This window comes from Echinops telfairi, unplaced genomic scaffold, assembly GCF_000313985.2.
Source record: "Echinops telfairi isolate 266 unplaced genomic scaffold, ASM31398v2 ScPeMD7_18;HRSCAF=68, whole genome shotgun sequence".
Lineage (NCBI taxonomy): Eukaryota > Metazoa > Chordata > Mammalia > Afrosoricida > Tenrecidae > Echinops > Echinops telfairi.
In genome coordinates, this window is record NW_022103915.1 from 56,214,211 (window position 1) to 56,228,684 (window position 14,474).

A 14,474-nucleotide genomic window follows, 5' to 3' on the forward strand; every position below is an offset into this window, starting at 1 on the left:
TGTCCACAGATCCAGATCCTCATCAGTCTCAAGGTATGGGCCATACTATAGTTGTTAGAAACTTCTTTAATGTTGTATTTCTTATATAAATTATATTATTTAACTCTGAACTTATTTGAAATTTCTGTGTAACGTTTTGTATTAAAAGGGAAGGTTAGGGTAAAAACTTGGTGGTCGAGAACTGATTGATCTGTTGTTTCTTATGGAAAAATTGATTCGGAACTCGACTGCATCGCATCTCGACACTCCTTCTAGAACGGATTAGTGCCGAGGTATGTGTGTGTTTGACAGCTTTTCATATAAACAGCCTAAATGTAACTATAAACATAAAGAGGTAAGCTCAGAGATCCATGATTATCAAGGAATTTCTTTTCATCTTAACTCCCCTCCACCCCCCCCGCCCCCAATTTATAATTTCTCCTTATGTATTTCGGGGTATTTGCTCAATATGGGCAATTTATCTTGAACTACTGTGATGTAAAAAGTGGAAGGCCTTATGATGTTAATTCCTGTCAACCAGTGGTTCTCCACCTTCCTCATGCCATGACCCTTTCATACAGTTCTTCATGTGGTGGTGACCCCCAACTATAAAATTATTTTTGTTGCTACTTCACAACTATTATTTTGCTACTGTTATGATTCAGGCAACACCTTTGAAAGGGTCATTCGACCACCAAGGGGTCACAGGTTGAGAACCACTGCTGTAAACTATTAGTAAAATATCCAAAGTTGATTTTGTGGATCTCAACATTAAGTAGTTCTCTTAAATTGGCTTTTAAGGCTCTACAAAGTAAACAAACAAACCTTGAATCTAGATATTTACAGTGATAGTCTTGAACTAATTTAATTCATCAAAGTAAACCTTTACCGTTAGGAATAGTAGACTTAATAATCTATCTGTATCAAAGTTATGAGCAGTAACTCAAATTGTAACTAGTCTTTTATTAAATATCAATCTTGGTTTGTTCATAAAGATACCATGACGGTAAACTGAGAGGGTAGCTACTGAGTAGCCAGGATATCTTTTAGATCCTACTAGGAAAATTTCATGCACCTACACAGCTAACAAACCTTGAGGCGTTTTTCCAGGAATTTGGCACCACCATCGGCTCCATATGAAAACTCATATGGGAAACTCCAGTCTCGAACAAGAAATATCAGACTCTAAAAAACAACAAGAAGGAAAGATTGGTGCAGGAACTTTAAGGTGCCTCCTTCTGCTTTTTATTAAAACAAATTCATTAAAACACGATTAAAGTTGTTACTCTTAAAACCACATTGTGGAATTATAAAGCAGACATAAAACCTTGTAAAGTTTCTAAGAATTTTTCTCCCCAATAAGATCATCTGACATAGTACACTCAGTGTTAACAGAAAGCTCCCCACAAGCTGCCAAAATGAACACACACCCTACTGCGAGATGAGAGGCAGAGATGGCCTGCCTGCCAACTGGCTGAATGGTGCTCCGTTACCCTAATCAGATCTTGTATAGAATATAGAATGTGGACATAAAACATAAGACTGGCCTTTCTTTCTTCAAACAGTTATTTTGATGGTTATTTGAAATAATACACATACCTGCTCACCATAGCCATTCAAACTCTTTATAGAATATACATATGTATGTGGCAAAATCCTGAAATAAAATTATAAAAAGCTCATCTCTGGAAGTAACTATACCATTTGGTGACCATCTTCTTGTCTATTTATTAAAACAAAAGATGGCTCCGGGCAGAGTGGGTGGTGGGACTAGAACACACATGTAACCACATCTAGTGCCCGGCACTCTGGCAGCCGCCACTCATTTAGTTTTGCCTTTGTTTTCATTTATGTAAAGGGAAACATACACGATTTATTCCTTTGTGTCTAGCTTCTTCTACCCCTCATTATGTTCGTTAGATTCATTATATAATTGCATGATTGTATAGCATTAGTCATCACTGCTTATGGGGATATTTATTCATTCATTCTATGGTGGATGGGCATGTTGCTGTTTCTACTGGTCTGAATAGTGCTGCCAAAAGCATGCTTGTGTCTTCCGATTAACCTGTGTATGTACTTCTGGTAGACCTAGGCCTAGGAGCAGTATGCGAGGTTCTGCGGACACTCCCAGCTTCCCATAGTACTGCCAGCCCTGTTAGACAGGTCCCGGCTGCACAGCCCCACCGTGTCTTTGTAAGGTCTGTCTTTTTTCATGTTAAGCATTCTGATGGGCAGAGATTGGTCACTCACTGTGTGCCTCCCATGTACAAGAAATGGAGCATCTTTTCATGCGTTTATTGGCTCTCATTTCCCTCACGTCTTTGGCCAACATCTGTGTTGGTCGTCTGTTTTTTCCTTTTTGGTTTGGAGTCCTGTTTTTGACTCCAAAATTTGTAATCCTATATTGCGCTGAGAAAATTAGCACCCTCATACTTTCTCTTACCAGTTCCCCTGGTGACGGCTGTTTTTGTGAAATCATGAGACCGGCATGGCACTAATAGCAGCTTACGTTTCATTCTTTACAATTTTACCAAAAACATTGTAAAGCCATCTGGGCACATTGCTAGGGCACCTTCCTGGCGCTTAGAGGGAGTCCGCGCAAAGGAGAAGCCCTGAGTTTACCTTCAGTAAACTCATCTAAGTCTTGCTCTGGTGACGAAGCCTCTTCCTTTTTCTATCTGTTATATTCTCAGTAATGATCTTTTCCTTTTCCACTTTGTTTTGTGTGCTTTCTCATGCTTATCTCCTCGAATCACCCATGATTGAATTTTGAAAAATTTTTTTGTTTTGTCATTTTAAATATGTCTTTGATCTCCGCAATGCTAACTTTTCCCTTCCATTTTCTTTTTTTAGTATAAATAAGTGATTTAATAAATAAATGAAGTAGAACAGGCACATCTACCTTGCAGAAGAACTCCAAATAATCTATATAGATACTTTTACTTCAAAGAAGTGGAGCATGACTTCCCAGTTTTTTTAAAAACGTTTTCTTGTGAATGAGGTGAAGGTATACAGAGAAGATGGGCAGTCTTACATTCAATGGTTCACACACATTTTGTTTCAGCTCATCCAATGCAATCTCACTTCTTCCCTCTTTCCTTCTTCCTCTCCTCTTCTTTCCTAATGCTCGGAACTTTGTCTTGGGCTACTTCTGCCCTTTTGGTCTTCAGTGGCTGATTAGTCTGACATGTGAGTGAGTTCAGTTCAGTTCTAGAACTGAAGGGTGACTAAAGGCCTTGGCCATGGGTCCCACCAGTCTCTCTCTGACCAGTCACCCAGCCTGGTCTCTTGGATGATTGGGGGGAATTTTTATCCCACTCCTGTCTCTTGTTTGTCTTTTTCAAAAAGAGAGCTCATGCTTTCTTTGAAGAGTATTAGAAGTCATCTCTTTGAAATCTTGTGCATTTTCTTATGTAATCTCTTCAGTAATGTATGTTCTTTATTTCCAGTTTTCTAATAATTTTTATTTTGCAGCTTCTAAACTTAAGTCCTGCTTCATTTCCAATTATTATCTAAATTTTGGGGGGATCAGTTATTTGTGATAATAATAGCAATAAATTGGGGAAAGGGGAGAGAGGGAGCAAAGTAGATCATTTGGTGTTCTAGTCTGGTCTTCTATTTCTCATACTGAGGTGCAAGGTTGGCCTCCTCTGTTTTGTGCATATTTCTACTTCTTGTGTTTAGGATTCAAAAGGATAGTGCATCTCGTAGCAAATCCCTGTGGGTCATAGGTTCTTTGCATTGCTGTCTGGAAGGCTTTCTCTCACCTCCTTCTGTGTTCTGCTTTCCTTCTCGTCATCTCTTGTCCAAAATAGAAGTGGCTTAGCATGGCTGGACTTTCTTCATCATTCCCAGGGCATTGTAGCATCAAGCTGTGTGTTGTCAAGGTTGCTCCCTACGACTGTCGTCTGCCCCAATGCTCACTCTAGGGTCCCAGTAAAATGCTTATTATAAGGTCCTTTTAGGTCTGAAGCACCCACTTTTCAGGCAATTAATAAATCATAGATGGTTCTCCACCTCCTGCCCAAGTGCAGGCTGCTCTAGTCTTGGTAGGCTGCTTTTTCTCCTCCAGCTCTTTCTTCCCCCTCTTCTTTTCTTTGATTATTTTTGTTTGTTTTCTTAGTAACATATGTAACATGCTAAATGTGAAAAAAAATTAATACAGTCAGCAAAAGGAAGAAAATAAAACCTGTCCACTTCAGAGGTCAATCCTGATCACATTTTGAGATATATATGACTTCTAATAATTTTCAATTATGTATTTTTAAATGCTTATAAAAATGGGATCAGATATCACTGGGAATGTTATTTTGTCATTTTCTTTCATTTACCAGTGGATTGTAGGTAACTTTGCATATCATACTTAGATTTACATGAGGCTTTATATGTGGAAAATAAAATTAAAAGATCATGAAAACACTTCCTGAACTTTTTGAAGCCCCCTCCTAAATCTTCTATAATTTTATTTGCACACTATCACTGTGTGGTCATGAAGAACACATTAAAGGTGAAATCAGACCACGAGGGTTTCATTCTTGGCCCACGTGTGCACTGGGCACATTACTCAAGTCATTTTTTGTCTTAGTTTACTCATGTGGGAGTACTAAATGAGTATATTCCTAAGGCATTCGAATAGTGTCTGGCTTCCATTAGTGCTGTGCTAGTTATTACTTTTTATGTCAATGGCGACACATTATACCCCACTTTAACGGCATGGTTAGCTTCCAAAGATAAAGGTCCTTATGCAAAACTCTGCATTAGGCAAAAATGGAGGCTGACCATATCAGATCACAAAATATAGGATGACTCTATTATTATGCAACTGCCAAATTGCTTCATTACAGAACTTCCAAGCCACTGAGACTCATGGCTTAGTCAGACTGGCACATAATTTTAATATCTCACCAAGCCACTGAGACTCATGGCCTAGTCAGACTGGCACATGACTTTAATATCTCAGCCGGTGTTGTCCTCACCATGCACCGTGGACATTCATTGCTGACAGATATATGTTGTTGACATGCGAAAGTCAGGTCATAGATTTTTCACCATTGTTGTAAATGTGAAATGTCAGATAACCAGAGTTGGTATGTGAGGCGCAGGTGTATAGCACATGGGTGAACCATAATTTATTTCAATTATCTCCTAGTGTTGAGCACATAGATATTTTTTGGTGCATTGATAAACATTTTTGAAGCTGCAGACATTTTCAGATCTGGAAGGACTGTTCCCCAAACTTGAACAATTAGAATGATGTGGGAGGCTTTTAATAGCACAAAATTCCTGGGCCTCAGTCCAAGGCTACTGAAACCAAATTAACGATAGTTTTCCTTTATTGAATACCTGTTATATGCCCATCTCAGTGCTAGTAACCTGTAGTGAGTCATGTATCCTCCAATAGCCGCAAGAGAGATGTTATAGCCTATTTGTCTCTTCAAAAGAGATTAAACAAAAAAGTACCTCCACTTTTTTCCTCAGACACTATAAGTAGCATGTTCAAAGTCAATCAGGGAAAGGAGAGTCAGTATTCAAACCTGAGTCTTAAATCAAAAATCAATTCCACACTGCCTTAAGGTTAAGTATAAAGCATGTAATTCACAATTGAATGAATAATATCTGAGGGATGATTTAAGAATGCTTTTATAATTTATATTAAGATGTAATTCAGTGGGAAAAGAGGGTAAAAAAGAGCTGATACCAACAGCTCAAATAGAATGTAGATATTTAGAAAATAATGATGACAACATATGTACAAATATTCTTGATACAATTGATGTATGGATTGTTATAAGAGCTATAAGAGCCCCCAGTAAAATGATCTCTTAAATATATATATATATATACTTCAAGGTTTAGCTTGTGACAACTGTAGGAAATTGAGGGGAAATTATTAAACAATCCTTCTAAAAATTTACATTTCGTGGACTGCCATATGAATCTTTATTTTTTATTCTTGTCCGTTACATTTTTTCATATATCTTTTAAGCTACAGGTTACTCCTTCATTTTTTCCTTTTCCTTACAATGTATCTCTTGACATATCTGGAGATTTGACCTGTAGAGTTTCCCATAACCTGGACTTCATTAATTTCATATTCATGGCACAGTTAAACGTGTTCTTTTGTCCCTTGTATTTCCTGCAAATTGGGAGCTGGATACAGAGACTGGATCTGACTCTGATTTAGGTTTTATTTCTTTGGCAATGAGGTGAATATGTGATATGTCTTCTTTTGTGAAATTAGAAACTTAATGCATAATGCTTACAGCTGGAAGTTGCAAAGTGTTATTTTAATCCTCTCAATTCTTCATTTATTAGTTGGAATGCTTTAATAAAGAGAAGCTTCGCAAAAAGAAAAAAAAAAAGAGAGAGAGAAGCTTCGCCTCACCCACTGTTAAATTAACCAGTAGATTCTTGTGAAAAAGCAGGAAAAATGCTTGATTTCTTCATCTATATTTACCAGTTTTCCAGATAATGGATTAGCTCTCTATTCATGTTCGGAAGGTGATCAATCAGGCATTATTTTTAAACATCATTGATGTAGAGATTTAAGCATATTTGGTGAGTGTCAGTTTATTATAATTGTCACTATTAACTAAGTAGAAATTGACTAATCCTGGCTGTTGGGGCCCTCTTCAAGTTGGCTCCAAGGCCTGGTGGGGATGACATTTCCTGTCCCAGACTAGCATCAGTTACATCTCCAAGAAGCACGACTTAGTTGCCTTTAGTGGAACGTGGTACGTCCCAATCACCACCTGGGGGGGCGCTATTGCACTGAGCATTTTTTGTAGGTCTTTCCAGGGGGCAGAGCTAGGGCAACAATATAAACTAGCAGCACCCGGGTACTCAACCGCATCAGTACTCGACGTCATCGGATTTCGATCTGAAATGTTGACAAAATTTTGCTTCAGAGCTTGAGCAAAATTTTCGGAATCCAACCTGACGCACGTGACTTTTGTAAACAAAAGCAGTTCGTGTTTCAGTCACAGGGTTAGTTGGCTTTGTTAGTACGCGTTATTTAAACCTTTTGCAGCTGTGTTCCAAGCGTTTTGCTATAATTTTCTTAGTTTTTCTGAATTTTTGTAGTTTTTTGATTAAAAAAATGGGTCCTAAGAAAGAGTTTTTTGAAAGAAACATCATGATAAGGAACTGGTTAATTGTGTTATCAATATTGTTGATGCTAATTTAGTAAACCCTTTTAGAAAACAGTTAAGGAAACGCCAACAGCAGACCACATTCGACAGATTGTTTGTTTGTTTTTTTCAGAGAAAGCCAGCCAGGTCCTAGTGCAAAAGGACAAAGAAGGGGAATAAAACTCCTGAGAAGCAGCTACCAGTTGATTTCATGGAAGGGGATTCCCCTTCCAAACAATGACTCTCTCTCCACATCCGTGTCCACAGATCCAGATCCTCATCAGTCTCAAGGTATGGGCCATACTGTAGTTGTTAAAAACTTTTTAAATGTTGTGTTTCTTATTTAAATTATATTATTTAACTCTGAACTTGTTTACTTTGAAATTTCTGTGTAATGTTTTATATAAAAGGACAAGATTAGGGTAAAAACTTGGTGGTCAAGAATGGATTCATCCATTTTCAGCTATTATGGGAAAAATCAAGTTGGAACGTGACTGCGTCACTTCTCAACACTCCTTCTAGAACGGATTATGTCGAGGTCTGGGGTTCTACCATATCTCACGAATTCCTATAGAAACTTCCAGTTCCCACCCAGAACTTCAGACCTGATACTTAATTTCCACCTGACACCTGTGTTTTCTTTTTCCTCATTGGGAAATTGATTTAGAAAAGCCTCAGAATTGCAATCCCAGCACTACCATCAACTATTGAAAACGTTAAATGAAAACATTTAAAAGTTTGGGCTTTTGTTTTTTGTAAGTATGTTTTTGGGCATATGCACTCCCCTTTCTTCTTTTTTCCCTTCCTGTCTTCCTGGAACATAGATATTTCATACGGTGCACTCGCCATTTTATCCCTTATATATTCTTTGCTCATCCTGGTTCTTACGTCAGTGCCTCTCCAGTCACTTCGATTATTGAAGCGCAGGCTTTTTGAGATTGCTCAGGCAGGGCTCATGGGAACAACAGGCTTGCATTCTGGCATGCTGCTAGCGCTCTGGGGCCTTTGTACTTGGAAGTCCATTTTGCTTGGTACAAAATCCTTGGCCAGGTTCTAGGCATTTCTTGTTTCACTAGATGGGGCCTCCCTCGCTTTTGTTTTATAGAGTCTTGTAGAAAGAGGAGAGATTTTGTGGAAGGGATAATTAGGGGGGAAAGTACCCATATCTACAAACAGATGCTAAATCTTACCAAAGTTTTTGTCAAGATGACACATAAAATTTGAACTCAGAATGTGTCCACCTAAATGTGCCTATCTTGTTTTGAAAAACAGAGATCGATTAGGAAGCAACCTTTATAAAACAGAGGCCCATGAACCAGGGTAAATGAAATAAATGGTGTACAACTGTTATATTTTTCATTTTCTTCAGTCTCGTTTCTCGGTCTCTTTTACTGGGCGTCCACCCAAGCTGACATAATGAGGACCATATGTAGGACTGGAGATGAAGTCTTAGTTTTGCACATTAGCCATCTAGATAGCAGTCATGAAATTAATACCAGTGTTCAAACGTCCAAGTCCCCTCCTTGATACACTGGTAACTTCCAAGTTCCCTACCTGGTAAAGCGGCTCTCTGGTTCAAAAAAACCCTCATTAGCAACATCTGCCAAACACTTCCCCCATGGCTGATGGGCAGGCACTTTTCGCAGAGAGCTGCCCTGTTCTCAGCCCCTATGAACTCTCTCTCTTCCATGTTAAGCCCAAGCCGGCAGACAAAGGCCTTTCATTTTCTCAGTGAGGTCATGCATATCTCTGGTATTACTTGGCAGTTCTCGTCAGCCCAGATATTTGTCCCAGAATGTTTTGTTTCGGAATGCTGAAATCACAGTCAAAGAATTTATTCTGCAAATGAACCTTATTAAATCATGGGAATAAAGCGTCTTTAAATATAATTATTATAATTACCAGCCCTAGTGGCACAGTGGTTAAGCATCCCGGTGCTAACTGATCAGTTGGGTGGTTTGAACGCCCCAGCCACTCCACTTCTGTAAACATGTCTAGCGTTAGCACCGTCAAGGCCAGGTGCACTCTGCCCCACAGGGTCTCTCACCGTGGGCTGGAATTTACTGGACGGCAGTGGGTTGTTTTCCCAGCAACCTTCCATTTAACCTTAAACTTAGCCAAGACTGACCTGCTCCCTAATAATTCAGAATGGAATTACTATTTTTCTCTGCCAAAGAAGATTCATTCATTTCTAAGACCGAGGGTGTTGGTTGGCCTTTAAGCACGTGGACATGGATAATGAAAAATGCTACAAGAGAAAGCTGGGATGAATGAACTAACCCAAAGGTGACATGCAATACTGAAGACTGAGGAACGGAAAGAGGAGGAATGTGAACAGCCCTAAATAAAACGCCCGAGAATGAAATCGAGCTTTCAAGAGACGGGACTTCAAGTTCTGTGCTCTGATCGTTAGAACACTTGCTCCGTGCTCTCCCTGTTGGCACTCTGTTCCACATGGGGGGCAGGGGGAGCTGAGAGGTCAGCAAGCAGAACTCAGCACTTGCTCCTCCAGAGTAAGAGGAGGCTCTCTGTTCCCGTCAAGGACTTACAACCTTGGAAAGCCAAAGGCTGCCTTCTACCTTGGTCTAGAGCAGAGGTTCTCAACCTGGGGGTCAAATGACCCTTTCACAGGGGTCGCCAGATTCATAACAGTAGCAACATGACAGGTATGAAGCAGCAACAAAAATCATTTGATGGTTGGGGTCACCACCACATGAGGAACTGTGTGAAGGGTCGCAGCGTGAGGACGGTGGCGAAGCACTGCTCTAGAGGGTCGCTATGAGTCGGAATCGATTCAATGGAGGTGAATTTGTTCGGTTCCTTTTCCAGGTAAACTCGACTTTACACACCACCTGTACATATAAATGCACACAGAAATGATGCCCAGCCCTCTGCTACCAGAGCCTCCCCTGCCATAGGTGCCGGCAGTCAGACAATGTCCAGTTGCCAACAAGTCTGTACACTTCATGGTGTGTGAGGCCCTCCTGGTTCCAATAGACTGATTCAAGAGAACTGGGATCTGACTCAGAAATCTAAACATTAAAAAGTCCCCCAGGTGACTCTAATCCACCTGCTTGGGAAGCTGGCTCTGAACCTAACACCAAGTCTGTAGACATCATGGGACCCACTTCTTCCCTGTTAGCCACACAATCTAAATACTGCCAGCATTCCTATCAATTTCAAGGCTGCAGTGCCTAACAACTGGACACATTCAGGGTTTTAGGAGCCTTGGTGGCATGGTAGGGTAAGCATTGGGCTGCTAACCGCAAAGTCCATAGTTTAAACCCATCAGACTCCATGCACGACAGCGTTGAGGCTGTCTTTCCCCATGTCGATTTATAGCCTCAGAAGTCTACTCTATGGCAGTGGGTTTGTGTAGGGCTGGCTAAAAAGGCCCAAGGCTCAGAACTATTGTGGCTACTGTTTATGTTTAAAAATTCAAACACTGAGGGGGAACCAATCACTAGGATCTACATATAACCCCCTCCCTGTGGGACGGACAACAGAAAAGTGGGTTAAGGGAGACATCAGACAGTGTGAGACATGACAAAATAATAATAATTTATAAATTATCAAGGGTTCGTGAGGGGGGCAGGGATGGAGGGGGAAAATGAGGAGCTGATACCAAGGGCTCAAGTAGAAAGCAAATGTTTTGAGAATGATGAGGGCACCAAATGTACAAACGTGCTTGACACAATGTATGTATGTATGGATTGTGGTAAGTTGTATGAGCCCCCAATAAGATGATTAAAAAGGAAAAAAAAAATCAAACCCCAAACCTGTTGCTGTTGGGTTGGTTCCAACCTACAGAAATCCCCGGGGACCCTGGTGACGCATGGGCTGTTCACTGAATGTGCGGATTGCAAACCCCCCAGCCGCACCATGGAAGAAAAATGAGGTAATCTGCTTCTGTAAAGATTGACGGCCTTGCAAACCTTACGGGTCTACCCTGTCCTTTTAGGATCACTCTGAATTGATTGGACTGCAGTGAGCTTGAGCATAGCAGTCCCATGGGACCCAGTAGAATTATTCTCATAGGCTTTCCAAGGCCATAGTCTTTACTGAAGCACACGGCCACATCTTTTCTCAGGGAGTGACGCGGGGTTCATTTCAGTTAGCAACTCAGTGCTCATCCACTGCACCTCCAGGGCTCTTTAATATGTAAGTTCACTATTTAGTAAGTAGGTTTTCATAGCTTGACCTCTAAACATACCTTACATGTAAGCCATCACTCCTGGCAGTGTGTCATCTTGCGGTGGTTTGCTGGAAGCAAGGCCACCAGGCTTTCAAGTACCAGCAGTCACTCAAGGTAAATAGGTTTGTACAAGGACAGCATTGTACTTTAGGACAGATCTTGAAATGTTCTACTTGATGGTGAATGTGACCCTATTCCTCTTGAATTTCTCATTCCCATGTGGTTGTCTGACTCAAAGTGGCCAACACCAGTCCATTTCAGCTCACTAATGCCTAGACTATCCATCTTTATGTGTTCCACTTCATTCTTTATGACTCCAATCCCTCTACATTCCTACTTGCTACACTCCAAGTACTGACGGGCACGTGCCGCCATTCGTTCTCATTCTAGCTGTGCCTCATCTGCAATGAAAGAGCTCGTCAACTTTGCTCCATTCACATGGTCAAAGTCAACCCGCCTTCGAGGCGGCAGTGACTGAGTGCCTGACACACCTGAGGGGCTCATCTTCCTGCACACGATCAGCCAATGCTTTGCTGCCCTTCATCAGACTTGCAGTGGCTAACCCCTCAGAAGTACACAGCCTATTCCTTCTTCCTAGACTGGTCTTAGTCTGGAAGCCCTGTGGAAACCTGTGCACCTGGTGGCTGGCTGGTGTTTGAAATACTGGTGGCATAGCTTCCAGTGTCACGGCAACAGAAAGCCACCACAGTCTGACAAACTGATTGATAGCCTAGTGGGCATTTTAAGAATATTTCAGTAAATCAGAGAATATTTCCATTTTATCTTTTAATTTGCTGATGGATCTCGCTGCCATCTGACTGATCCCAACTCATAGCGACCCTATAAAACAGAATACAATTGCTCCTTAGTGTTTCTGAAGCTGTGAATCTTCACTCGCTCACTCCCTCACTGCCATCGATCGATGCTCACTCACAGTGGCCCTATAGCAGGGGTGCCAAACTGGAGGCCCGTGGGCCACCAGTTTGACACCCCTGCCTTATAGGACAGGGTAGAACTGCACCTGTGGGTTTCTGAGACTGTAGCTTCTTACCTGAGTAGGAAGCCCCATCTTTCTCCCAAGGAGCAGCTGGTGGTTTCAAACTGCTGACCTTTATATAGTCTGTATCTAATCCAGACATAAGTCCATATATCAGGTATATGATTTGCCATGTTTTCTCTTAATTTGTGTCATCTTTCCACTTTTTTGAGGATACTCTTTGAAACACTAAAGTTCTTAATTTTAATGAAGTCCCAAAACTCCCCAAAACATTATTATTGTATTCTTATGTTAAAGATGTTTTAGTGTATTTTAGAAGTGCCTTTATACTATATACTTGACTGCCTTTAGATATGAACTATACCTACCTGTTCCGACTTATTATAAACTAGGCTTGAAGACAGATTAGGAACAGACCTCGTTGATTATCCAAGGACTGCCTGAGGTCTTTTTTGGTTTTAGCATATCTGGTGAAGTGTAAGGAGCAGTGACACCTGCTGGTAAGACATGAGCTTTCTTTCCAGACTGTACAGTGATGCCAATATAGACCCTCAAGTAATTAAGTTCAAAGAAGATCAAAACCATGTGAATCTAGAATTGGAAGCCAAAATGATATGGTACACCTAAAGATCAATATTCTAAGCACTAGTGAGATGAATTGGACTGGTATTGATTATTCTGAATCAAACGATAATATGGTTTGTTATTCTGGGAATGACAAAGTCAAGAGGAATGATACTGCATTCATCATCACAGGGAACATTTTATGATCTACCTTGAAGTATAATGCTGTATGTGATATATCTACAAGAAAGACCAGGTATCACAATTATTACTCAAATTTACATAAAAACTACTAAAATCAGCGATGAGGAAATTGAAACTTTCCACCAACTTTTTCAGTCTGAAATTTATCAAACATGCTATTTAGATAGATTGAGAATTACTAGTGATTAGAACAGAAACGGTGGGAACAAAGATGAGCACAGTAGTTGTGAGACACACGAAGCTGGAGATTATGTGATAGAACTTTGCAAGCCCAACAACTTCTTCATTACAAATACCCATTTCACCAACATAAACGATAACCATCTACAGGGACCTTGCCACATGAAATACATGAGAATCAAGTTAATTATAAGCCAAAAAGCCCAAACAAATTCCCGGCCATCGAGTCGATGCCAACTCTGTGACATCGACTATATCTGTGAGGAAAGACGATGGAAAAGTTCAAGATCATTAGCCAAAAACAAGCCGAGGGTCTGACCATCAACTGCTTATATGCAAGTTCTCCTTCTCATTGCCATCAACTCAATTTCTACTATAGGATACGGTAGAACTGACCCTGTGGGTTTCTGAGTAAATGCAGGGACAATGAATTATTTAATGTGGCTCTTCTAAGCAAACGCTCATGCCTTGCACCAAATAACCCTTTTTTGCATGGGTTTTGTAAGACAGTGGGGGAAGAGACTGATAGGATTCACCTGTGAGTAATTATGAACAGGAGTTCCTGGAATGTCATCTTGCTGCATATAAAAAGAGCCCTCTAAAAAGCAGGAGTGATCTCACGACTAACAAGAGCCAGGAGTGTTGGAAGCCAAGAAATTTGGAAAACAGCTGTCAACTGATTTGAAGAGATCCATATTTATACCCATTCCAAAGAAAAGTGACCCAACAAAATGTGGAAATTATCAAACAATATCATTAATGTCACATGCAACTAAAATTTTGTTAAAGATAATGCAAAAATGGTTGCACCCCAGATTCCCTGTGGTGTCGCGCTGCCAGCTTCCCTCACGCGCGCGGCCTTGGTCCGGGTGACTGCGGAGCAATGGAGGGCAGCTTCGGCTCGAATTTCGGGAACTCCGAGTTTCCCGTGGGAAACTGGTCCCTGGTGTCATCACGGAGCAGGTGAAAGCACAGATTGCCGTTGCCAGCGCGCAGGAGCTGCTACAGAGGATGACGGACAAGTGCTTCCGGAAGTGCATAGGAAAGCCTGGGGGCTCCCTGGATAATTCTGAGCAGAGGTGCTTCGCCATATGCATGGACCGCTACATGGACGCCTGGAACACGGTACCCCGTGCCTACAACTCACGGTGGCAGTGTGAGCAGGCCAACATGTAATGAGGACCCTCCAGGAGCCCCTCCCTCCAACCCCCATGTCCTTATC

At 41.0% G+C, this 14,474-nt stretch overlaps 1 protein-coding gene and 1 pseudogene across 2 annotated transcripts in view; one reads left to right on the forward strand and one right to left on the reverse strand.

Annotated features, from left to right (window-relative positions):
• Window positions 1-14,474, reverse strand: part of ATL1 (atlastin GTPase 1) — a 101,696-nt gene that overhangs the window by 34,827 nt on the left and 52,395 nt on the right. For both annotated transcript variants that reach the window (XM_004698580.2, XM_004698579.2), the window contains exon 7: window positions 1,072-1,164. In XM_004698580.2, coding sequence (XP_004698637.1) covers window positions 1,072-1,164 — 93 coding nt within the window. The remainder of the gene's footprint in view (window positions 1-1,071; window positions 1,165-14,474) is intronic.
• LOC101647274 lies at window positions 14,136-14,428 on the forward strand (annotated as a pseudogene).